Genomic DNA, 24,695 nt, shown 5'->3' with positions numbered 1-24,695 from the left:
CATACTAGTATATTGTTGTAGAATTATAGCAATCATTCACTTTAGGGGTCCGATATACAAGTTGTTTAATATTTGAATGAAACCGTGATTAAGCAAAATAAAACATGTGGATTTATACTTTCCTCGTATACCTTGCAATCAGCAATGGGATTGTTGCAAACAAATTTAAGATAAGAAAGCTAGAGAAGGATATTAGACAGCTGCAATCTGACCAAGATTTTATCTATGAAACTTTAGAGCAACTTGAAAAAAATCTTACTGCTAAGATTAGCCAATCAAAGACAATTGGACAGAGTGTTGAAATCGAAATTCCAGACAAACCACAAGTTGTGGAGATCGGAGCCACTTTCCAGACCCGACTTTCAGACTTGGAAGGGAAAATTGAAACTATAAAGAATTATCTTATGGGAGAAAAGAAAGGAGATATAAAGCTTAGGAAGGAGTCGAAAAAAGTAATCGAAGAAATGAACGGCAAAGTGAGACAAACAGAGACTGTAATCGCTGCTTTGCAAAAGGATGTGAAGGAATCTCTGGAAGTCTTTGAGGACAAGATTTCACTAGTAAACAAAACGGCTAACGTGAAAATAAACGCAAATGGTGCAGTGCTGTATGGCGGTATAGGAAGTGCGTGCACCGATAACGGTGGAGAATGTCTCGGAGATGACAGCGAATGTCGAGGGGGGCGTTGCCAATGTCTCCCTGGGCTAAGTTACGACATACAGGCCCAGTCTTGCGTGTCGAGCTGTAACAAGTACGGTGAGACGTACCAAAGCGTGAGCAGGAAAATCATCCGCGGGTTCAATGACAAGACAGTTGAGAAAACAACCCTGGCTAAATGCAAGAAAGACTGTGTCGATGAGAAAACTTTCCTGTGCAGGTCGTTTGACTATTTCCCGCAGTGGCGCACATGCTATATGTCGGCAAGCGTTGTATCTGACGCAACTGAAGATGGGTGGGAGTACAACTCGGAAGGTCACCACTTTCAGAGGGACTGTCAGTAAAAATGTAAAGATGTTGAACTCAACAGTCTGTTTGGAATGGCTAACACTATAAATAAACTTTCAGAGTGACTTGGAATCTAGCTGTGTACAATACAAAGATTTTAAGTTTTGTTTTAGTTTTGGACTTGCTGTTTAATGATATTCATTACTGAACAGACAATACCTTACAATGAACCAGCTGTAAATTGTTCATTTAAATAAGTTTTTATGTATTTTGTACATAGATTTTTTAAAAAATTTACCTTTGTACATGTGTACTTTAATATTTCAAGATATAAATTTTAGCTTTAATAATAAAAAATCAAATTTAAATGATCAACTTTTATGTAATTAATTACTTGGATAAACAAAAAGTTTGTAAAATCATTAAGCTATACAATTTTCAAAAGAAAAACAGTTACTCTATAGTACAATTGTATACTATAGTAGATTAATTAAGAAGTATATTTTTTAACACAAATGGAATTAATCCAGCTTTCAATCACATATGTAAACTATTATAAAATGTTATTCTCATGAATAATTTCTAAAATAAAGCCAATTAAATAAAATTTTGCAGTTTAATTGATCTTATTTATTTTTCTCCTTGTTGAATTTTTATGTTACACCAATACTGCAAAAATCATACAGCTATTTTCCATCTTTACTGGTTGAAAAAGACCTCAGGTGCCCCCTCCATGCAATATAAACACCGCCACACTGAGGGTATTATTTCAGTTCGAGGGTTGCTTATATGAAATATTACCCAGAGAGATGTGTGTAATTATTTTCATTAATATTATTTCTCACCACTGCATTATTTCTCCCAGAGCCATTTATCAGTGATTTTTCATCAGGGGAGAAAACTACAACATTACTTTTTCTTAAGTTTATACAGATTACTCTCCCCTGGGAATTATTGTCAAAACCTAATGACCAGGTGATATTCATTTCCAGGACGATAGATCAAAATACCACCCTGTGACGTCACATTAGGCTATATAGTAAAAAGTTTTCAAGAGGTACAATAAATGCTAATATTTTACTTATTTATCACAGATGCAATAATATGCTATTATCTTAAAGATGATACAATAAATATTAGAGTTATCTATATAAACAACTCATTAATGTGAAAATCTGTTAACTTAATCAATTAAAAATCAAATCCTTTTTTCTTTCTGGTAAATAATCATTTATTTATCATACTAAGCAAGAACACTTGATATCATTAAGTGAAAAATAATGTTTGAAAATAAACACAATGCACTAAAACGATAAATTATCACAGACATGCTCTTCAATTAATGACATATATATATATATCTAAAACAGGATTTGGACTCACAGTGATGAGGGGCAAGTTGTTTGAAGTCAACGACCTTAACCATTGGGCCACAAATGCACCGTGTAAAAATAATAACTGTTCAAAATAGTTATCCCAAATTCCATGAATTATTTATGTTTCTCAAAACTAAAAGCACACATTCTTTAAGCCAACTGTATCTGTATAATAAAATGAAGAGCTGGACTTCCTTTTTTCTTCAGACTTGAAATATTCACTTTTTTCACATTTGAAAAAATCTTGAACTTCCTTGAATTTCAAATATTCCAATTTTATGTAATTCAAAAAAGTTCACTACACTGTCAAGGATAAGTATATAAGTATTCCCTTTTTGTTGACATCAAAACATTCACTGTGTCGAATTTAAAATATTCAAATTTTTACAGACTTTTATGATATTCACTTTTCATCATATTTGAAAACATTCGACACCATATCGCGTCTCGGAGCTTGTGGTGGAGCCACCTGTTTCAATATCTGTCGAGCATAATTTGATGTGTGTAATCCCGCCTCTCGTAATTTCTGTTCTAGTCTAACTCGGTTGTCAGAGGTAACCTATAAAATAAAAGTTAAAACACATAGTAAAATTGTAAATTACGTTTACCAAAACTTATAGCTACAACTTTACAACAAGAGCTGTTAGAAGGATAACATGCTCTGCTATTCTTAGTGCTTGATAGTAAAACAAGAGTCTGGATAATGTACAATTATCAAAGTTCAAAAACAGCCATAATTCTGTGAAAATTCATGTCAGAGTTATGGACCTTAGAAAGTGACCTCCTATTATGCTTTCTAACAATCATGTGAAGTTTCAACCAATTCCCTTGAGTAGTTTTGACGATACCAACATACACACAAAAACTTAACCGAGGTGTGACACCTGGGTGAGTTCAATAGCTTTCCCTTTTCTTTAACTAGTCAAGCTAATAACTTAATTGGACTTGTCCATTTTTAATCCCGACTAAACCATTTATCATTTTTAGGGAAAATTAAAAAAAATAATGGTCGCATTGGTAGAATCAGTTGCAGCCATGAGACTCAGAGTTATGGTCACATGGTACTATGTTACAATTTTTGTAGCTGACGAAGCTAAAGAAAAACTCTCTCTCTTTGTTATTATTCCTTCTGTGACGAAAATAGCCTGATACCTTTATTGATTAATTAACAGAGTTATTTCCCTTTGTTTTAGAAACCCTATTTGCATAGATCACTTAAAGACTTTAGAATTAGTTATTTAAGGAAGTTCATATAAATATGATTATTGTTTATAAGTAATAGATTTTTTAGACACTTGTCAAGCAAGTTAATCATTAAACTTTTAGACGCTCTTTGAGCAAGAATAGTTCTTAGCCAGCCAATCAGAGTACAGTAAGGTATGTTGATTGATTTCATTGGTTATCAGAGATCACGTGGTTCTACCATTTAAATAAAAAGCAGAGACACAGATAGATTTTGGGAGTTTCAGCTGAGACGTCGTCAAGGAAGGTCAGACAAATAAATAATTATTATCAGCTAATTAATATAATACTGGGGACTTTGTGCCGTAAAGACAACATAATAAGATTAACCACAGATATTTAGAGCATTGCGTTCTGATATCTTAACATTAAAGCATTGCGCTTTGTGTTCAGGGTTAAATCTTAGTTATATTTTAGTTGTACGGGTCGCTAGTGAGATTAGTGAAAAGCTGGACATATAGAAAGTAAAGTTATTCCCATAGGTTGAAGTGTAAAATTACTAGGAAACATTTATAGAAAGCTAACCATGAGAGTGATATAGTATTTCCCATTGGTTGTGTTTTAAATAGAAGACGTTGACTTGATAAAGTAAACTGTTTGAGGAAACATTGAACTATATTGACAACATCGTGTTTATTAATTCCCATTGATTTTACTGTTATTTAAATAATTTGAGAATCATTTATTTCTAATCATAAGGCAAAGTAGCCTGAGAAAAATTATATATATTATAATAGTCAAAGCTATAATTTTGCATAGTTCAAACGCTACCTAAATGATAAGACAGATGCACGGACACGTTACACTTCTACCAACAGGTATGCATGTAATACGTTTGTTCATCACATAAACCATAGCGCAGGAGTTAAATAAAACCATAAATAACTTTTAACTGCCATATTTCAACAAAAACAGTACGAGATTCCTTGATTTTCAGATCAACATGAAATGTTGCCGTAGAAGTACTTCCACAACCAAAATGTTTGAATTTCGAAGAATCGTTTAAACAAATTCAAACAAATCATAAATGCATCATGTTTGGAATTCAGCTTTATTGGTTGAGGAAGACCGTTGGCACCTCTTTTGTACATTATTTCAGGCACAAGCGGGCAGTCCTGAGTAGGATCATAAAGGTATTTATTTGTGAATTAGATTATAATTGAGCCATGTCATGACAAAACCAACATAGTGCGTTTGCGACCAGCATGGATCCAGACCAGCCTGCGCATCCGCGCAGTCTGATCAGGATCCATGCTGTATGCTATCAGTTTCTCTACTTGTTATAGGGTTTGTAAGTGAACAGCATGGATCCTGATCAGACTGCGCGGATGCGCAGGCTGGTCTGGATCCATGCTGGTCGCAAACACACTATGTTGGTTTTGTTGTGACGCGGCTCATATGATTTAAACATAACAAACCTGTGTAGCAGTGAACCCATGTACATCAAACAACGGTTTCTGAATATCTACTGTCTCGTCTTCTTTCAATCGGGCCTGCCAGGCTTGTGTCTGTGACATCAAACGGTCAGGGTTACTCTCTGCCACCACTCTCACCTGTAATAGCCGTACCAACTCTGATATCACATTTGTACCAAATATTCATATTGTAAGTATTCTAGGCTTAATGAAGGTCCATCAACCCTTTCAGGCACAGTCACTAAAAGTACGAACCCCAGACATGTCACCATTCATGTCCATAAATGTTATTATGAATTTATCAACTGAAAAGTGACCTATAAATTTTGAATTCAGTAATTAACTGAAAGATACTCAATATGTATGCAAGTCGATTTTAAAATGCTCATACTGTACTATCCTTCATTTATATACTCACACTTTTATGTGTGTGGGGTGGGGGCGGAGCCTCCTAGCACTAGCCTAAGCAGAATTATTGACCATAAAAAATGAATAATTATGAATTCGGAAACAAAGACTGGTAAGTCAAACATTGACTTCATATAGGTGTTCAGGGTCAGTTAACCTACCTTAAGAGTGTTTTTAATTCATTAATTGTTTCTTTTTTCAAATAATGATAATATTATCACAAAAAAAAACGTTCATTATCACAAGAAAAAACATTCAACAATGTAAAATATCTTGCTCAAATTTACCTTTTCCCTCAACATTTCTAGTCTATATTCCTTCTCCCTCTCTTCTAGATCTTTTTCTTCCTGTAGAAATTTCCTTTCTTCTATCTTTCTTTGTATCTGTTCCTCTCTATATTGGATCCTGTAAAATAATGTTGATATTTTATAAGATATGATGAAGAATAAAAACCTTTCAAGACCATACAAAACAGGTACATGTATTACTAATGGAAAGCTTGTAATTTGCTTTCAACCACTCACAAGCCTGATTTATGGAACTAAACACTGCTGGTGTTGTATCAGGAAACAATATGTGGACAATGTAACATTCAGGGTGTACACTTTTATCTGAAGTAACAGATAAGCCTACTTAAAACAACCAATTTGGCCAGGGATCAAGAGGTATTTTAATCTACAAGCTGATAATACGACCAATTTGAACAGCATTTCAACTGATGAAATGGATGGCCAATCTGTTAAATACTGAAAACCCTGAATGTTTATTAATCCATGATCTCTTGATTGAAAAGAAAGATTTTAGACACACTAACCACCATAAAGGCCATATCTCCTGATTTACAGATGCATGCCTTTTCCCAGCGTCAGAGATTCCTAGGCTTACATAAGTTACCAGATTTTATGATTCTGCTGGAAGATAAGGGAAAGGATGAAGTGTCCATTACATACTCAAAGATAAAACTAATATTGATAACTTATTAATTTAAAGCAAATTCTACAACCTAAAAATATGAGTTAATATCATACCTTTCTTTATCAAATACAGCTTGTTCAGCTAAAGCTTTATGTAATTCCTCAAGCCTCCTTTTGTCTGCCTCTTCTCTCAATCTTTTCTTCTCCTCTTTTTCATGTTGAAAAACTTTTATCTGTAAAACAATTAAACAGAAGAAATCACAGGTCTCTTCAGCACCTAATCATTAAAACCATAAAACTATATATTTAAATAATGAAACTTATAATGAAAGTTTTTAGGGTCCTTTGTTGTTCTTTTTTTTAATTGGGTTTTACATCACACCAACACAGAATAGGCCTTATGGTAACTTTCCAGCTTTACTAGTAGAGGAAGACCTCAGATGCCCTTCCTTGCAATATTTCAGGCACAAATGGGACCCCGAGTATAATAGCCAACATTTAGTAAGCAAGCTGGATAGCTTCCTCACATGAAAGAATCCAAAGTCTGTCAGTCCCTATTGGGATTCAATTCAACAGCGATAAGGGGCAAATGAAACAAGAAGTGTCCATAAAACATGTCCTCAACTTTTGCATAATTTTGTCAAATATTTCAATTTTGATGGGAAACAAGGACATGTCTTTAAAGTTTTAATCCTATGTCTTTTGTGGATTGTGAGAAATTAACATTATATATAAAAACAGCTTAATTTAACTAGCACTTCCTAGAAAACAAATATTTTAGAACTATAAATTAAATGCCCATTAAAGTGTAAATGGTGGCTGCACAGGTCAAAGTCAAAATTAGTTTACATTTTCATAAATAATAAAAGTTCATCAATAATCAAAGGGACCCATGGATATTTCTATAAATATCAGTCGGAATGTATCAGTAAGTCGTTTTGTAATTTAAGTAGTTCTAAATATTTTTTTTAATATCAATTATAAGTCAATCACCAACAAAATAGTCAATCTCTTGAAATAGATTACTAATTCAACTCAACCTTACTATGAAAAAAATGAGCATAATGTCACTTTAACAATTTTATTGATATAATATGCTCATCCTTGAGTAAAATATTTTATTCACAGAATTTTATTGAAATCTATGAAATTCTTGCTAAATACATGTATGTCTTATTTGAATAAAAAGAATGAATAAACTATATATGGGAAGCTGGGCTCCCTATTACAGGTCAAGTCAAGAAGGTCTTTTCTTAAAAAAAATACAGCTAGTTTTTTTAATAAAACTATGTATTCATATTGTGACCACCTATCCTATTTACTGTCCAACTTTATTTGTCACCAATGAAAATGCTGTATTATTTAAAAATCCTGTGTGTTAATTTTCATAGAAGAACAGGAGTCAAAAGTAAATCGAATTTTGTTCATAGTCGACTTCTATTTTTCATAGTACTTCATAGAACAGCATAGTGACGTAATAAAGTGAGTGATTATGAGGCCAAATAAAGTTTGACACTAAATATGTTAGTATTCATCCGTAGCTGTTCTACAGAAATTAGAAACATTCTCCTGTCACCATCGCTCCCGTCAAGGTTACTAATTGCTGTAGAACAACACGGATGAACACTAACATATACATAGAATTTTCAACATATTATATCTGCTCAGTGTAAAGTCGAAACATGTTTATTTTATATTTACAAAGAGACTGTGTAGCAATTATCAAGATTTTCTATTATTACATTTAAGCATAGTATATCTTTAATCTGTGTTAAAAGAGAAATTGTATGTACAAAATTTCAGAATTAATACTTGTTTCTTATCCTCATTTCTTCTTTTGCTTTCTTTCTCTTTCTGTTCATTGGCCTTCATTTCAATCTCCTCCCTTTGTTGATTCCACATCTCCTCTTGTATCTTTTGTACCTCCATCTTGTGCTCACGCCATTGTTTAACCTTTAATGCAAACAATAATTGGTTTACCTTTGATGTAAACAATTATTGGTTTACCTTTAATGTAAACAATAATTGGTTAACCTTTAAATAGTGTAGACAATAATTGTTCTACCTTTAGATGATGTAAACAAGAATTGTTTTACTTTTAATGTAAACAATAATTGTTTCACCTTTAATGTAAACAATAATTGCTTTACCTTTTTTGTAAACAATAATTGTTTAACCTTTAAAAGATGTAAACAATAATTGTTTTAACTTTAGATAATGTAAACAATAATTGTTTTACCTTTACATAATGTGTTTACCTTTAGATTATGTAAACAATAATTGTTTTTTTAACAATATGTGTTTACCCTTTATAATTGTTTCACCTTTAGATTAATTTTAAACAATAAATTAATTACATTTAGTTCATTTAAACAATAATTGTTTTACCTTTAATGTAAACAATTATTGTTTTACCTTATATGTAAACAATAATTGTTTTTACCTTTAGATAATGTAAACAATAATTGTTCTACCTTTAGATAATGTAAACAATAATTGCTTTACCTTTAGTTAAAATGTAAACAATAATTCATCAAGACAATTTTGTTTAAGCTTTCTTTTTCCTCTTTTTTGTCATGTCTTTTTTGTTGGGTTTATTTGATGTTCAGTCAAAATTTTGCATACTGACTAACCCTACTCAAAAAAAGGGAGACAAGTTTGTAAACACACTTTGGACATCTATTCTGGAGTAACATCCCTTTGACTTTCATTCCCACTTACGTGGGTGAAATGTCCTTGTTATTTCCAAAAAATATCCAGTTAGCCCAATCAAAGCATTTTAAACAAGAGCTCTTTGTTGGACAGCACACTTGACTATTTTCAGTGCTTGATACTTAAACAGCCTGGATAGTGTTGGCGATAACAAATCAAAATACATGACATAACTTATGAATCTTGAATAGCACAACCCAAAGATACTTCAGAGATATATCCAACCTACCTGGTTATATAGGGCGTCCCTCAAAGCTTCATGTTTCTTTGTATATTCTAGTTTAACTTCCTCCAACTCGTGAGCTACACAGGCTTCAGTGAACACGGCTCTTGCTTTCTCCATAAGTTCTTCCCTGTCCCGTTTCCAGTCTGCCATAATACCTTTACTTCTCTGGTTGAAAAATTTGTAAGTGTCCCACCAGAACTCATGCTCTACCTGAAAAATAATTTAGTATTTAAAATGATTAATTTATCTGAAACAAATATTTAGTTAATTCATTTATAGGAAAAGACATTTAAATAATCAATACAAGCATTATACAAGCATGATCTAAATGAAAATATGACCAAAAAAAATTGTAAGTTGATATTTTACAAATTGTGTCAATTATAAACATCTTCTTTGTAATTTTATGGAAAATAACTCTACTTGAACAATTTCAAGAAAAAAATCGACATTGTCTTAAAAAAAAAATCTTCACAATTTAGTGAAACAAAGCTTAAATTTAACGTAGATCTAACTTGTCAGTATACTCACAATGTCGGCCCTGGTTTTTCCGGGTACTTGTCGTTTTATTCGGTCAAATATCAACATCCTACGGTTGGCTAGATCGTACGTATACTGGTCATATATAACAACAAAATGCGTATGGTCAGACTCACTCCATCCTCCATATTGTCCGTGACTGGAAAAAATAAAGTTTTATTTTACTTCTTTCTTTGGTACAGATCAAGACATTAAAACCCCATAACTATGGATTTACTTCTTTGGTACAAGTCATATAAAAAATCTGAACATTTCCAGGTCCATCCAATTACATTAATTCAAGTATAGAAATTAGGTAAAAACATAAAAAGAAACTTCCAAATTATCTATTTTTGTTGTTATTGGGGGATACATTTACTTGACACCATTTTAGACATTTTTTTTTGCAATTTTGAAAGACCACCCATCTAAAAAAGGAAACTCAGTACAAGTTACTGAAAAGAAGGAAACCCTTAAGAAATGAGAAAGTTAAAAAAAAATGTATTTAAAAAATCATTTTTTAACATAAATTCAAGGGGTAATAATTCTGGAAAAATGTGTGCTAGAGTTATGAATCCTGAGTCACACATGATGTGGGTGATGATAAGGGACATACATTTAAAGTAGATATCTTGAGAAATAAAGAAGTTTTTAGCACAAAGATAACATTTTTTATGGAAAAAATCTCCATGGGAAGATAATTCTGGAAAAATTGGTGCTAGATATAAATACCTCGTAGTAAATATGATGAGGTTGATGATAAGGTTTATATTTTTGAAGTTTGAAGTTTATACCTTAAAAAATAAATAAGTTACAGTAAATAGAGGATATTGAATGAGTGTAGTTCAATACTAAATTTATTGAACAAGTTGAATAAAATCATATTATGCGAGCCTCTGGCGAGCATAATATTGTTTTATTTGAAAGTTCAATGAATTTAGAATTTAATCTACACAAATATAATATTCTATTTATCATGTATATATAAAATAAGAACAGTAAACTGTTAAAATGAGTAATTTTTCAATGACGCGCCCATAGTGAAACGCTAACATTAGCGCGTTTTAACGCTATGTTTCTATATAGCGCAAATGACGTCACATCAAAGTGTTATTACACTAGTGTAATATCGTTTTTATTTAATGGCTTTTTTACACTCCTGTGCCGCAGTTTATGTGATAAAAAAATATATTACTGCACAGTAACTTTATTCTGAAATCTGGACATATAGTAGAGCTAAAAACAGAAGGCCAACAAGTCCATTTAAGATATTCAGAAGGTAAAGCATTAAAACAACTTTACTAACAATCTCACCTTAAAGTCCATTCATGATCTTCTTCTAGATTATTTAACCGCTCCAGATACTTTTCATCAATGTATATAAATTCTTTTAAAACATTGGCTTTCAGATCTTCGTCCGGGCACTCCATATCAAAGGCTTCCTCAGGTATCCCTTGTTGAATATGGGGTCTACGATATAAATTGGCACTCCCAAATTCACCATGCTCACCTGAAGACAATTCCAATTTGAACAATAATCATTCACTATTATCAATTTTATACTAGTATTACTGTTACAATACATACAAAACATGTCCCGTTGAAAAAATAATATACTGTTAAGGTAGTCTTACTGCAATACTTTCTCCCAAAAAAATCTCTAACATTGGCCAATATCATAATAAATTGGTTATTTCTGGAATGTTATTTTTCACAATCTCCGGTATTCGACAATTTTTCACTGTTTATAGCCTAAATTTAGTACAAAGCGATGAAGGATGAGTGATTGTAAATAATCTAATGCACAAGATTTAGAATAAATAAAGTTTCGAAAATAACCGATTTGCTAAATACTTGCCGATGTCATAATTTTTTGGTGGGAAAACATAACAGTAAGACTTTAACAAGAGCTGTCACAGGAGACAGCGAAGCTCGACTAATAAAATACTGGACGCAGTAAGGAGGACAAAACTATGAAAGAAAAATCAATTATGTATAATTATGTATTACGTTATAGTAAAAAAATAACATTTGTTAACATTAATTCCAAGGTCAAGGGGAATAATTCTAGAAATAGTCATGCTAGAGTTATGGACCTTGTCACACAACATTTGTGTAATGATAAGAAATATATATTTGAAGTTTGAAGTTGATACCTTAAAAAGTAAAGAAGTTATTATATTTCTTAAAGAAAATCCTAAGTTCAAAGAGAGATAAATCTGTAAATATTGCTTCAAGAGTTATGAACATTGTCACATAAAATGTAATTGATGATAAGGAATAAGTATTTGAAGTTTGAAGTAGATACCTTTAAAAATAAAAATGTTGTAATAAAAAATAACATTTTTTCTAGTAAAAAAATCTAAGTTTATGGGAGATAATTCTTGCAATATTGGTGCTAGAGTTATGAACCTTGTCACATAAGATGTGGATGATGATAACGTAAATATATTTGAAGTATGAAGTTGATCCCTTTAGAAATAAATAAGTAACAGGTAAAAAATAATATTTTTTATGGAAAATTCTAAGTTCAAAGGGAGATAAATCTGAAAATATTGGTGCATAGAGTTATGAACCTTGTCACATAAAATGGGGATGATGATAACGTAAATATATTTGAAGTATGAGGTTGATCCCTTAAGAAATTAATAAGAAACAGTAAGAAATAGTATTTTTTGAGGAAAATTCTAAGTTCAAGGGGAGATAAATCTGAAAATATTGGTGCTAGAGTTATGAACCTTGTCACATAAGATGGGGATGATGATAAGGTACATATATTTGAAGTATGAGGTTGATCCCTTAAGAAATAAAGAAGTAACAGTAAAAAATTGTATTTTTTAAGGAAAATTCTAAGTTCAAGGGGTGATAAATCTGAAAATATTGGTGCTAGAGTTATGAACCTTGTCACATAAGATGTGGTTGATGATAAGGAACATATATTTGAAGTTGATACCTTAAGAAATGACAAAGTTATAGTGAAAAATATTTTACTGCACCAAAACTTTAATCTAAAATCTGGACGCGGACGCCGACGCCGGGGCGAGTAGGACAGCTCTCCATATACTTCGTATAGTCAAGCTAAAAAAAGAGACCAAAACTTATCAACTTTATTCGATGGTTTGTCTTAAAGTGTAATATAATTGTGTACATTGTATAAAACCTTGACAACAAACACTGCATGAAGCCTATATAGATTTACAAACTTTATACCATTATTATTATTATTATTATTGCAACCATTATAAGTATATACTAAATCAGAATAAAAAACTTAAAGGATCATACACTGCGGCTGCCGGTACAGGCCAGAGTACACATGTATATAGCTCTCAGTTTAACTGTTTACAGCGGTAACGAGGCTCTTCCAAGTTTCTACAACACAGTTACTCAAACAGTGGATATTCAAGTGTGTATCTGCAGCCAGTGTTGACGGACTATCAATTTGAATATAATCATATTCACTCAGTTAAAATTGAACTATTTTTATTTAATTACAGATCTATGCAAAAAAAATCTGGGGAAAGGGTGATCCCTCGGAAGCATTTCTCACAACAAGATAATGTGAAACTTATCTCTATAAAGAACAACCTCCATGTCTTGTTCCTTTTTTGTTTTTTTTTCTTACCAAGTTTCAATTCTTGTTCTAAACAGATTTGCTCATGTTTTAACCTCTCAAGTACTTGTTGTTGTTGAGTTTTTACCGAGTCTACCATTGATCTGATCTCCTTGTGTTTTTCTACTGTCTCCGGTGCACCAAGTCTCAGATCAGCCAAATTCTCCTGCATCCAAAACTGTAAATCTTCCCTACATATATATAAAATGTACATGATTAACCCTTTACCACATATATACGCGAAACAACGCACTTTCGACCCCCCCCCCCTTTTTTAGGCCTCAAATAGTGAAAAAATGTCCTATTTGGGCCCCAAACATAAGTTTTCGTTTGAGAAATGTTGCCAAAAAAATTGAGCACTTTTTCGGCGCCGCCCCCCATCCAAAAGATACATCAGGGGGTTGCCAGAAGGGGGATGTGCCCCCTTCTGTTAGGGGGGTTTGAAGGGGGGCGGAGTCCCCCTCATCGCCAAGAAAATTTTGGACTTGTGAGAGGCTAAAAATGACCCCAGGTCGATCACAATGTAACGTTTAACCAACGCTGAAAAGCCTTTGACTCTATCTCAATCCCTTGAGCAGTTGCAGCACTTTGAAATAAATTTTGATGGAAAAATCGAGGCAAAATAGTGATTTTTGGCAATTTTGAGATGTCCCCTCGATGCCATGGTAACAGGAAATTTAAGACTGAGCATGTCGTTACAAAGGCAATGGTCCAGTCAACATTTGTGCCAAGTTTGATTAGTATTGAAGCATTTTTCATAGTTTCATAGCAGTTTGAACTTGTAACAGGAGGCTTTTCAGTGAAAACGGCCATTTTTCACAATATGCTCATGGGGGAAAGGGTTAAAAACACTTACTTGCTGTAGCTTTCAGCGTTTAAGCCTTCTACAGCGGCATTTATTTTACCTTTAGCGTTTTTAATACACATGTACAGCAAATCAGAGATTTTATCTATATGGTACATATATATAGATTTGTTTTAATGAAACAGTTTGATTAGATTACATTCACAGAGATTATACTCAACACAGATTGAGTTTCAGCAGTGTATGCAGTATGAGAATTTGTATGTAAATTTGAATGTATTTCAACCCCCCCCCCCCCCCCCCCCCCCCCCCCCCCCCCCCCCCCCCCCCCCCCCCCCCCCCCCCCCCCCCCCCCCCCCCCCCCCCCCCCCCCCCCCCCCCCCCCCTAAAAAAAAACAAACAAAAAAACAAAATTTTAACAAAGATACAAAAATGAATAACATTAATAACATTGCAGTAATTTTTCTTTTTTCCCTTGCAAGTTTTAATAATGCAAGTTTCCACAACTAAAAAAAATGGAAATTCATAGATAATAACCACTTTAATATGCAATTAAAATAACCTGTAACTCATACAAAATATATAATTAAAGGAACTCCACTGAGGTAAAAAAAAACCCTAAAACATAAATTTAAAATTTGAACATCTAAATCTGCAAAGGGTTATACAGAAAGTTCATCACAATTAACTTCAAAATCTTTTTTTTTTGTGTGATTCTTAGCCTGATTTGAGTACAAAGCTTTGCACTGATTTTCATTTTTGGACCTTCAAATTTGCACAATAGAAATTACTTTTCTGGAAAAACAGGACAAGGGAATTATCTGAAAATTTGCAAACATTTAGTTTTTGGTCTGAACCTGCATTGAATTGTACACAAATCTCGGAAATGTCCAAAAACTTCAACTGGGTCCCTTTATTACTCAATTCTGATAAAATATAAAATTGTAACTGATTAAAACTAATTACCTTAAGTTCCAGACAGGTTCTGTTGTTGATTTTTTAAAAGCTGCAAAGTCGGAATCCAAGCGAGACTGGTTGTCTTCAAACTCCTGATAAATCTGCGCACATATACCGGTATCACCTGCATTTGTTCTTATATGATTATCAATATCAGCTTGAGTACGTTTTCGTAAACTATTCAACTTGATAAACTCTTTCTGCCACACCATTTTATGCTGTTTTAAAAGGTTGTTTTCTTTATTCTGTTTCGATAAATGCTCAAATTTTTTGACTTTCAACAAAGTTTTGTGTGCAGAGAATTTCTTTTCAGCTGCAATGTTTTTTAATTTTTCATAGTCAACAGGTCTGATCTTGTTACTTCTAACTCCATCTATTGCCCTGTGTGCCAAGCGGTCTAAAATAAAAAAAGAAATAATTACTTTATCATTTAAAGGTCTAGTGATAAATTTATCCACTCCATTCATTTGTTTAAATAGTGTGTGAAGTGGTTAAAGAAATGTTCTTGCATGTCACAAAATATCAACTTAAATACATTATGAATAATTAAACACAACAGGTAGAAAATTATATTTACTTTTTAATACAAAAATTGATTGATTGATTGATTTATTTGAGTTTTATGTCACACCGACACAGTATAGGTCATCTGGCGACATTCCAGCTTAACTGGAGGAGGAAGACCTTAAGGTGCAGAATCTAAAGTCCAAGTCGGGATTCGAACCCACAGTGGTGAGGGTAAAATGGTTTGAAGTCATCGACCTTAACCACTCGGGAACGGACACCCCTTAAAAATTGATTTAAATACATAGAGAAATCAATACATTAGCCTAGCCCAACAAATTGTGCACTTTAGGGCTTTTTTATATAGACGATGGTCGCCCTTCGTAAAGACAGACATCTATGAAATATCAGATTATAAAATCGGTCTGTCTTGCCGTCGAAATATTGAGACTATACATTAGCCCAGTTAGATACGAAGTTAGATCTTTGTCACTCTTAAAAATGTGACTCAACAACTAAACATACAATGTACATAGGGCTGGGATTAATGAATTAATATTTCGTATTTAAATATCTATCAGATCCAATGAAATGCTACAGTTCAGTTAAATCCTGCAGTACAGTACTGTTGTATGTGTACATGGTGTAACATCCTATACTGTTAAAAACTTTTAAAAAATGTCAGAATTATGAAGTCAAGAAATCGACTAGCATATCAGACTGAGAGTGATGTCAAAGTAGTAGTAACTTTAAAGAACTGTTGGGTGTTCATATGAGCCACATATGCAGGTTCATATGAGCCACATATGCAGACACAGTTCTCTCCACAATAGCAGGACAATATCTCAGGAGATAAAAAAAACTGGTATAAGGAGGAGAAAATCTGACTCAGACTAGCATTTGTAAACACTGACTGGCATGTTGAAACTGTACAAAATATATTTACCTATTTCATCCGACTTGTAGGTTAGCACAAATGGCTTTTGGTCTGTCATATTTAAAAATGCCCTACCACATCAGCTGACCTATAAAAGACATCAAAATGGTTCAATCTATAAATGTGTTGGGCTAGAGTCAGTGTACCCGGAGTCGTACACTTTTTTAAGGAAAAATAAGAAAATTATCTTATAGTTAAAAATTCTTCTTATAATTGATATTATTTTGAAAATTACATCCTTTGCCCATAAAAACTGATGACCAAAACGTTTCTATCTTAAGTAGGTCATACTTCTAGGCGCACTTAATTTTAAGCAACAGGTATGGGCCAAATATGATAGATAGTGGACTCGATTCCGCACACAAGGCCATTTTTATACTGAAAGGTTATTGTACATCTTAAACATGTTTTATAAATTATTTAACATCTCTAAGTCCAGATAAGTTATATTGTTTTGCAAATTTTCAGGAGTTCAAATAAATTTAAAGCACATTCTTACTACAGTATACAAACATTTATTTCCAAGCATAGTAGCAAACAGGAAACATGTAACAGAAATTGAAATATACTTTTTTACCACTTGTAGATAGTAAACACAGACATAAAACATTATTATTGAAGGTTTTTTCATCTGTTTAGTTATGACTTGTTCGATTAAGAGTTTGGTATCATTTTAAACAAAAGAATCAAGGTGAAATGACTTGACGTTTGGTTATTGGGAGAAGTTAAATCATGTGCATATATTTCATAACTAACAGCAAATTTGCCAAAACAAAAACATACATTTATTTTCGAATAGATATTTTATAAATATCTTAACACTGAAATAGAAATTAGCATGGTTTAATTGCTGAAAAAGATGTTTTTATGTGTGACCTACACAGCCATGTACATGTATTTACATTTTCGTGTGCACTCTTTAGGGAAAGGCTGGGGTGCAAGATCCCAGATTATGTCATATCCTGTTGAAAACATGCCAGTTCAGTAAAACACAAATGAAAACTGAATAAAATCATTTGATTTTTAAAGAAAAAAATGAAAAATGGGAAAGTGTGCGGGACCGGGTCCTGTGCGGAACCGGGTACACTGACTCTAGACTCTTTTTTTATGCTGTTATGGTCTTGACAAATTCATGAAATTCGACGAAATGTAGAGGGAAATGATATCTGTAACTTTACACAAGTATAGTTTTTTACCAATTGGATGGTATGATGAATTTCTCGTTTACGTTAGCTATAAGGCTTTGTTGTTACATAGGCCTAAGTATAATTGAATGGTCAAATAAAAAATATTTGTTGACATTCGCTACGCGCCATCATGAATGGTTCATTCTGGGTAAACGTGCTGACTAATTTCCAGTAGTCGTGCCGGGTAAAATATCAACTCGGCCTTATACCGTCGTGCCGTGCCATTCCGTGTAGTTTTCTTCTGACGAAATTGGTAAGCAAGCACAAAACGCGAATAGTATATCTGTAAAACTTGGCAGATTATCTAAGGTTCTATCAATGAACTTAATTGGTCAAATGCATGCATTATTACGCACGCTCTTGTAATTTCGATCGAAAATCACTCGATCAATATTTTTGCAAGGGAGACTAATCTATAAAGACTTATGAAAATGTAATGTTCTAGTTTTCTCCCATGGCCGCAGTGTTTTATCGACATAGTGAAAAATTACATTAAATTCTTAAAAAGCACATATATTTCTGAGGGTAATAGTACACTGGGTAATAATAAACATGAATTGTACTCGTTTTCCTCAATTACATTACGGATCTTAATTCCGTGAATACATATGTACATTGTAAGTATTTGACGAAAAACGCACCAACATTCCAGAAAATTTGATATTTGGTTTATAGACAATTAACAACAGTTGCAAAATCTTGTTTTCAAGGCATTTATGTTACACAACATCTTAAGATTCAAATAAATGAATGATAAAATGATAAATTGGGGCTATGATTCAATACTTGTATCTTTTTCAGTTTGAAGTGCAATATTACGCACGTGACAGCTGCATCCGTTAAATTTCCGAGAATATTACGAAGTAAAGTAAGCGCAAATCAAACATGACAGGCGAAAAATGCTGAAAAAACGTTTCTAAAGTTTCTGAATAACTCAATTTCTGGGATAAATCCGTGGTCCCAGTCAATATGTACAATTATAATACATGTACATGGTAATTATGGAACATTAAAGCGGCATGTTACCAGATGAGCAAAACTATTTCAAGAAATCAAACTAATTAAAGATCTATAGAACAAAATGTACTAAGATTTTAAGAAAAGTAAAAAGTAAAAAGATTCATGATTCAAGTAATAACGTGCGATTTATGACTGATTTTGCAGTTTTTATCACCATATTCTACTGCGTGACTATAACGCAATAAGGACAATTTTTGCATATCTTTACCTCTTTTTGGAAATTTACGTTGATTGCTAGTGCCGTTTTCAATGTGTCTAATACTGTCTGCATGTCTTCACTACACAATATTTTACTTTTAAATACATTTTCAAAATTTTCATGACAATTAGCATGACTCTGAAAGCATGCTGCTTTAATACATGACTTGTAAAACAAAATATATAAAGTAATCATATCAAATATATTATTTTCGAAGAAAAGTTGTAAATGGAAATCATGTCATCATCATCATCATCATCATCATCATCATCATCATCATCATCATCGTCATCATCATCATCATCATCATCATCATTATTATTATTATTATTATTATTATTATTGTTATTATTATTATTGGACAGAGAAGAAATAAAATGCCCGGCGGTTTAGGTAATTTCTGATCTTGAAAATGTACATTGAAATTTCTGAGAATATCTAAATAAAATCTTTTAGAAGTACGACACACGGTTCTTCTTAAAGGCACACATTAATTATAAAAGGTTCCAAAATGCTGCTGCAGCACTTGAGGGTTTTTAGAAAACTTTGGATTGGAAGTAGGTGACGCAGTGTTAATGGAAAATTGTACCATATGAAGCTTTTAGAGAAATTAATGTGCCGTCTGTCTTCTTTAATATCATAATATAATATATGGCTTCAACTAGGGCGGATCATTCTGAAACCATTTCCGTTTATATACAAAATACCAATCGCAACTGTTCGGCCCTTTCCGTCAGTCTTCGGATGAGATAAGAGCCGAGGACTTTCCGATTGATAAAATACAGCAAGACTCCTCATTTTTAAGAACATTTGAGATTCGTAACGGAAAAATGCATCTGGAAATACCGGTAATCAACCCGGCAGGGTATTCGAACTTGCGACCCAGAAAACAACTTCCGCTCTAGACGTCTGAGCCAAAGCATCCATTCCTTTGTGCAGATGTTACAGGTTGTATTTATAGCACTGTAGGTTTTGTTTGTTTGATTGAGTTTTACGTCTCACTGACACATTATATCATATGGCGACGTTCCAGCTTTACTGGTGAAGGAAGACCTCAGGTGCCCTTCCGTGCATTATTTCAGGCACGAACGGGCACCTGAGTAGAAACACCGACGTTCCGTAAGCTAGCTGGATAGCTTCCTCACATGAAAGAATCCAAAGTCCCTGTCGGGATTCGAACCCACAGCGGTGAGGGGCAAGTGGTAGCACTTTTGGTAGCTGTGCAATCTCACGTTAATGTCAACAACAAATTTTAGCAACAGTACTAAGTGGAGAAGTTGTAGCCTCTAGTGGTTGAGATCTTGTCTTTTTGTAGTCTATGTTCTTCTACTGACAATGTAAAATAAGCAATTCTTCTCTGATATCTTACGCAAAAACCCTATATTTTCAGGTTGTATGGATGCCTTGCTCAGAAAAAAAATCAAATTTTGTCAACTACATGTATTGTAGTATTTTCCTAAGAATAAAGTAAGTTGTATCACGAATATGTGGAATTTTGAGGGATTTTTGTCCATAGATTTTATATTTATTCACTGCTTAATAAGGGGTGCATTCGACTTTCATTCCTTAAATGTATTTTGAGCTGTATAAGAACTTTGCGTCTTCTAAAGGAGTAAAAACGAACGGAGTCACTTCATATGGATGGCATTTATTGCTTTCATAAAGATACTTACACGAAATAGGAACGAGCTCTGCATTTTAACTTGTCAGTTAATTTCTAAATATATTATATATACGCATGTTTTCATTTGTGATTCTTTATTTGTTTGGGGACTCTTTTTGGATTTTTTTTGTAGAAAATTAAATTCATTGTTTTCGGGGTAAATGAAAAATAAACATAAATTGAAATAATGTTTCATTTGCAATTTATTCAATATATACACTATATAAATAGTAAATTGGATTTCAAGTTTCCATAGGAGACGAAAGCTTATTATAGTAATACTATAATGCTCGTGGACTAGCAAACGGTGCATCTCTGTATCTCGCGGGTGTTTCCTTCGCACGACAGACCGCCGAACCTCGCTGCCGGGTTCGAACACGATCGAGACCTCTCGGAGAATCCGGTACAATAGCCAGCATCGAAGGCTTGACAAGCGCTCCATTCAGACCAGTCTGTGAAACCATCTTTGATTGCTACATAAAATATACAGATTAAAGAATATTTACTCTGATAAGCAAACAAAGCTTAACCATCCCACACCTTCACGCCATTAGTTATCACTTACAAGAAGTAGATTCTTCAATTTAGTATACATGCCTATAAATGAAATACATGTATTGAGAATTATTGATGAAATGATATGCTTATTTTCATTTTCCGTACAGTCACTGTAAATTTTTTCCCGTATATTCACTGGTTTCTTGTCGGACTACATTTGTACTTTGCCAATACAACAAAATTTAGGGAAAGTCTTTTTAATTGTGACAAAGAAAAAAAAGAGGAAAATGTATATAATGTTTTATCTATAAATGCAGGATTTATTTATCATCTTGTGGTATGGAAATCATCATATTTCACTCGTGGCTATAACATTTTATTAAAAATACAACAAAAAGCGCACTAATGCAATTTTGAATTACATGAGAAAAACGGAGTTTTTATTACAAATAATATTGCAATAGAATATTTTTAATGAACATTGCTTGCAAATGATGTAATATAATGGTTTTTTTAGTTTCTTCACAAAAAATATATCTTCTTTTAACTAAATTGTAAGAAATTATTACCACAAGGCTCTAGGTTGCAAGTCTGAGATTCCAAGTGTGCCCCAACACATTCAGCTCCTCCATTGGCCGGAAGTGGACTGTAACAACGCCGGGTTCGATACTTCGTACCCTCTGAAAAAGTTGAGTTTATTTCTATTTATAAAGCATCAAGAGGTGCGATGAAAAATAAAAATAAATGCATTTGAGTATAGAATTAAACAATTAAATTTGCACCATTGCAAAAAATGCATGCATGTCATAACTATATTATGTCAAGAGATGAATTGCAAAGATGGAAAAAAGATGAAAAAAATAGAAAAGATGGAAAACAGACGGGAAAAAAAGATGAAACAAAATTTGAAAAGTGTGGCTCTCTAACGATAAAACCTGTACTCCCATATGTCAATGTAAATGTTACAGAGCCCTTTTCAGTAAAATAAAACCCCTATAATTTGTTTGTTTACTTCTATTTAAAGAAAAGCTCCTCTTTGTTTTATTTCAAATTTCGCAAAACAGCTCTACTTATAAATCACATCGGCCATCATTTTTATTTTAAAACTGCTTGTAACATTGAAATATGTCATCAAGTATGGTTTTTAATCTGTATGGCCTTGAACTTTATGTGTGGAGCAAATAGTATAACGATGATACCACGTATGTTTGAAAACTTGGAATATGCAGGGTACCTTCTTCAATGTGGTAATAACTCGCGCTTCATTACCGCTTATTATCCGATGACAAGTTAGTGACATTCTTTTTGTTTGAACAGTAAAAAAGCACTAAAGATGCCGTAGAATTATGTTTTAATGATAAAAATACATACCATCACATGTGGTGAAGCACTGTGACCATTCCGTTCATTGACCATATTGTCCATCTACGGGGTTTTCACAATTAACGAACGGTCTAGTAATTCCAGCACCATACCCCTAACGAACAAAAATATTGCAAAGTATTGTCAAAAAAATTGAAACGTCAAATCTATAAACTATCTGTTTTTATTACTAAAAGACTGTTTGGTGAACGGATTTTGAATTCACAAGCTAGAAGTTTGAGCGCATGTATCATATTTTTCATTTACGACGGACGCCTTTATGTCTTATGCGGTACGTCCTCCTTTACTCTCTGAGAAATGGGGAATATTGTATAATTCCCACAGGGAAACGTGTATTTATACCTCTACGTAGTCGAAAAACACTCGTTATGTTAGTGTTTTATGTAAACGGTTGTTAATGAAACTACATATCACAACTTTTATACTTTTTTAGTAATACTGATTAAAAAGACCCACATACCTCCGGGGGATTGGCTCGTCCATTTGCTTTTATCGTTTCAGAAAAAGTAGAAAGAGGGGGCTGAAATAAAAACGTAATCTCTACGTTTGTTAATCCATTACTTGCATCAATAAATTCCATATGTTTCAAACCATACGCGGAAGTAAATCTTCAATACAATCAAGTTCACGTAATGTAAAAAGTATAATTGTAAAACTTCGCACATTATCTGGGGTTTATCTATGAACTTTATAGGCCAGTTGCATGTATTATTATACAGTCGAAAATCACCCGGTCAATATTTTTTTTTGCAGGGGAGACTAATCTATAAAGCCTTATTAAAATGTAATGTTCTAGTTTTCTCCTCTGGTCGCAAAAAATTATGCATTACAGTGAAAAATTACATAATTTTTTTTTTTAAATACGCTGATTCGGTATACTAAAAAAGCACATATTTCTAAGGGTAATATTACACAGGGTGATAATATACTCGTTTTCCTTAATTACATCACGGATGTTAATTCCGTGAATACATGTATTTGATGAAAAACGAACCAACATTTTAGAAAACTTGATACTAGTATTTGGTTTTCTAGACAATAAACAACAGTTGCAAAATCTTGCTTTCATGTTATTTATGCTACACAACATCTGAAGATTCAAATAAATGAATGACAAAATTATAAATTAGGGTTATGATTCAATAACTGTATCTTTTTCAGTTTAAAGTGCAATATTACGCACGTGACAACTGCATTCATAAAATTTTTATGTTTTGACCTTTTTGTATTTTACGTTGATTGTAAGTGCGGTTTGCAATGTGTAAATTACTGTCTTTTTTGCTTCACAATATTTTACTTTTAAAATACATTTTTAAAATTTTCATGACAATTAGCATGACTCTGGAGGAATGCTGCTTTAATACATGACTTGAAAAACAAAACATAAAATAAAGAGATCAAATAATATTATATTATTTTCGAAGAAAACTTGTAAATGGAAATCATCATCATCATCGTTATTATTATTATTATTATTATTTTTATTATTATTATTATTATTATTATTATTATTATTATTATTATTATTATTATATAAATGCCCGGCGGTTTAGATAATTTCTGATGTTGAAAATGTACATTGAAATTTCTAAAATATTTAAATAGAATTATCTTTTAGAAATACGAAACACGTACGGTTCTTCTTAAAGACACACATGTATTATAAAAGCTTCCAAAATGCCGCTGCAGCTCTTGAGGGTATTTAGAAAACTTTGGATTGAAAGTAGGTGACGCAGTGTTAATGGAAAGATGTACAATTTGAAGCTTTTAGAGAAATTAATGTGTCGTCTGTCGTCTCTAATATCATAATAATATATGGCTTCAACTAGGGCGGATCATTCCGAAACCATTTCCGTTTATATACAAAATACCAATCGCAACTGTTCGGCCCTTTCCGTCAGTCTTCGGATGAGATAAGAGCCGAGGACTTTCCGATTGATAAAATACAGCAAGACTCCTCATTTTTAAGAACATTTTAGATTTGTAACGGAAAAATGCATCTGGAAATACCGGTAATCAACCCGGCAGGGTATTCGAACTTGCGACCAGAAAACAACTTACGCTCTAGACGTCTGAGCCAAAGCATCCATTCCTTTGTGCAGATGTTAGAGGTTGTATTTATAGCACTGTAGGTTTTGTTTGTTTGTTTGATTGGGTTTTACGTCACACTGA

General features: G+C 32.9%; 1 protein-coding gene and 1 long non-coding RNA gene across 2 annotated transcripts; both read right to left on the bottom strand.

The window, feature by feature from the left end:
• Window positions 1–2,529: 2,529 nt before the first annotated feature.
• LOC132751846 (coiled-coil domain-containing protein 148-like) lies at window positions 2,530–17,906 on the bottom strand. Its single transcript, XM_060742057.1, has 12 exons — window positions 17,770–17,906; window positions 16,583–16,661; window positions 15,142–15,529; window positions 13,383–13,561; window positions 11,072–11,267; window positions 9,770–9,917; window positions 9,242–9,448; window positions 8,113–8,253; window positions 6,415–6,533; window positions 5,674–5,791; window positions 4,982–5,116; window positions 2,530–2,880 (listed from the first exon to the last, which is right to left on the bottom strand). The coding sequence occupies exons 2-12, from the start codon at window positions 16,629–16,631 to the stop codon at window positions 2,725–2,727; spliced, it is 1,836 nt and encodes a 611-aa protein (XP_060598040.1). The 5' UTR covers window positions 16,632–16,661; window positions 17,770–17,906; the 3' UTR covers window positions 2,530–2,724.
• Window positions 17,907–20,821: 2,915 nt separating this feature from the next.
• Window positions 20,822–22,617, bottom strand: LOC132751845 (uncharacterized). Its single transcript, XR_009628730.1, has 3 exons — window positions 22,512–22,617; window positions 21,710–21,820; window positions 20,822–21,115 (listed from the first exon to the last, which is right to left on the bottom strand). It is a non-coding gene; the product is annotated as an uncharacterized LOC132751845 (long non-coding RNA).
• Between the last annotated feature and the right edge of the window lie 2,078 nt (window positions 22,618–24,695).

This window comes from Ruditapes philippinarum, unplaced genomic scaffold (assembly GCF_026571515.1).
Source record: "Ruditapes philippinarum isolate M1 unplaced genomic scaffold, ASM2657151v2 ctg494_1_1_1_1, whole genome shotgun sequence".
In the NCBI taxonomy this organism is placed as follows: Eukaryota; Metazoa; Mollusca; class Bivalvia; order Venerida; family Veneridae; genus Ruditapes; species Ruditapes philippinarum.
The sequence above is the reverse complement of the archived record's forward strand: the minus strand, read 5'-3'. Positions and strand labels throughout refer to the sequence as shown.

What these genes read in the sequence shown, in the direction of transcription:
- LOC132751846 (XM_060742057.1), bottom strand. Translation starts at nt 16,631, where the DNA reads ATGACAGACCAAAAGCCATTTGTGCTAACCTACAAGTCGGATGAAATA. An exon ending in AGAACAAGAATTGAAACTTG is followed by an intron (nt 11,268 to 13,382) that starts GTAAGAAAAAAA and finishes AATTGTCTTCAG; the next exon opens with GTGAGCATGGTGAATTTGGG. An exon ending in GGGACGCCCTATATAACCAG is followed by an intron (nt 8,254 to 9,241) that starts GTAGGTTGGATA and finishes TTTGCATTAAAG; the next exon opens with GTTAAACAATGGCGTGAGCA.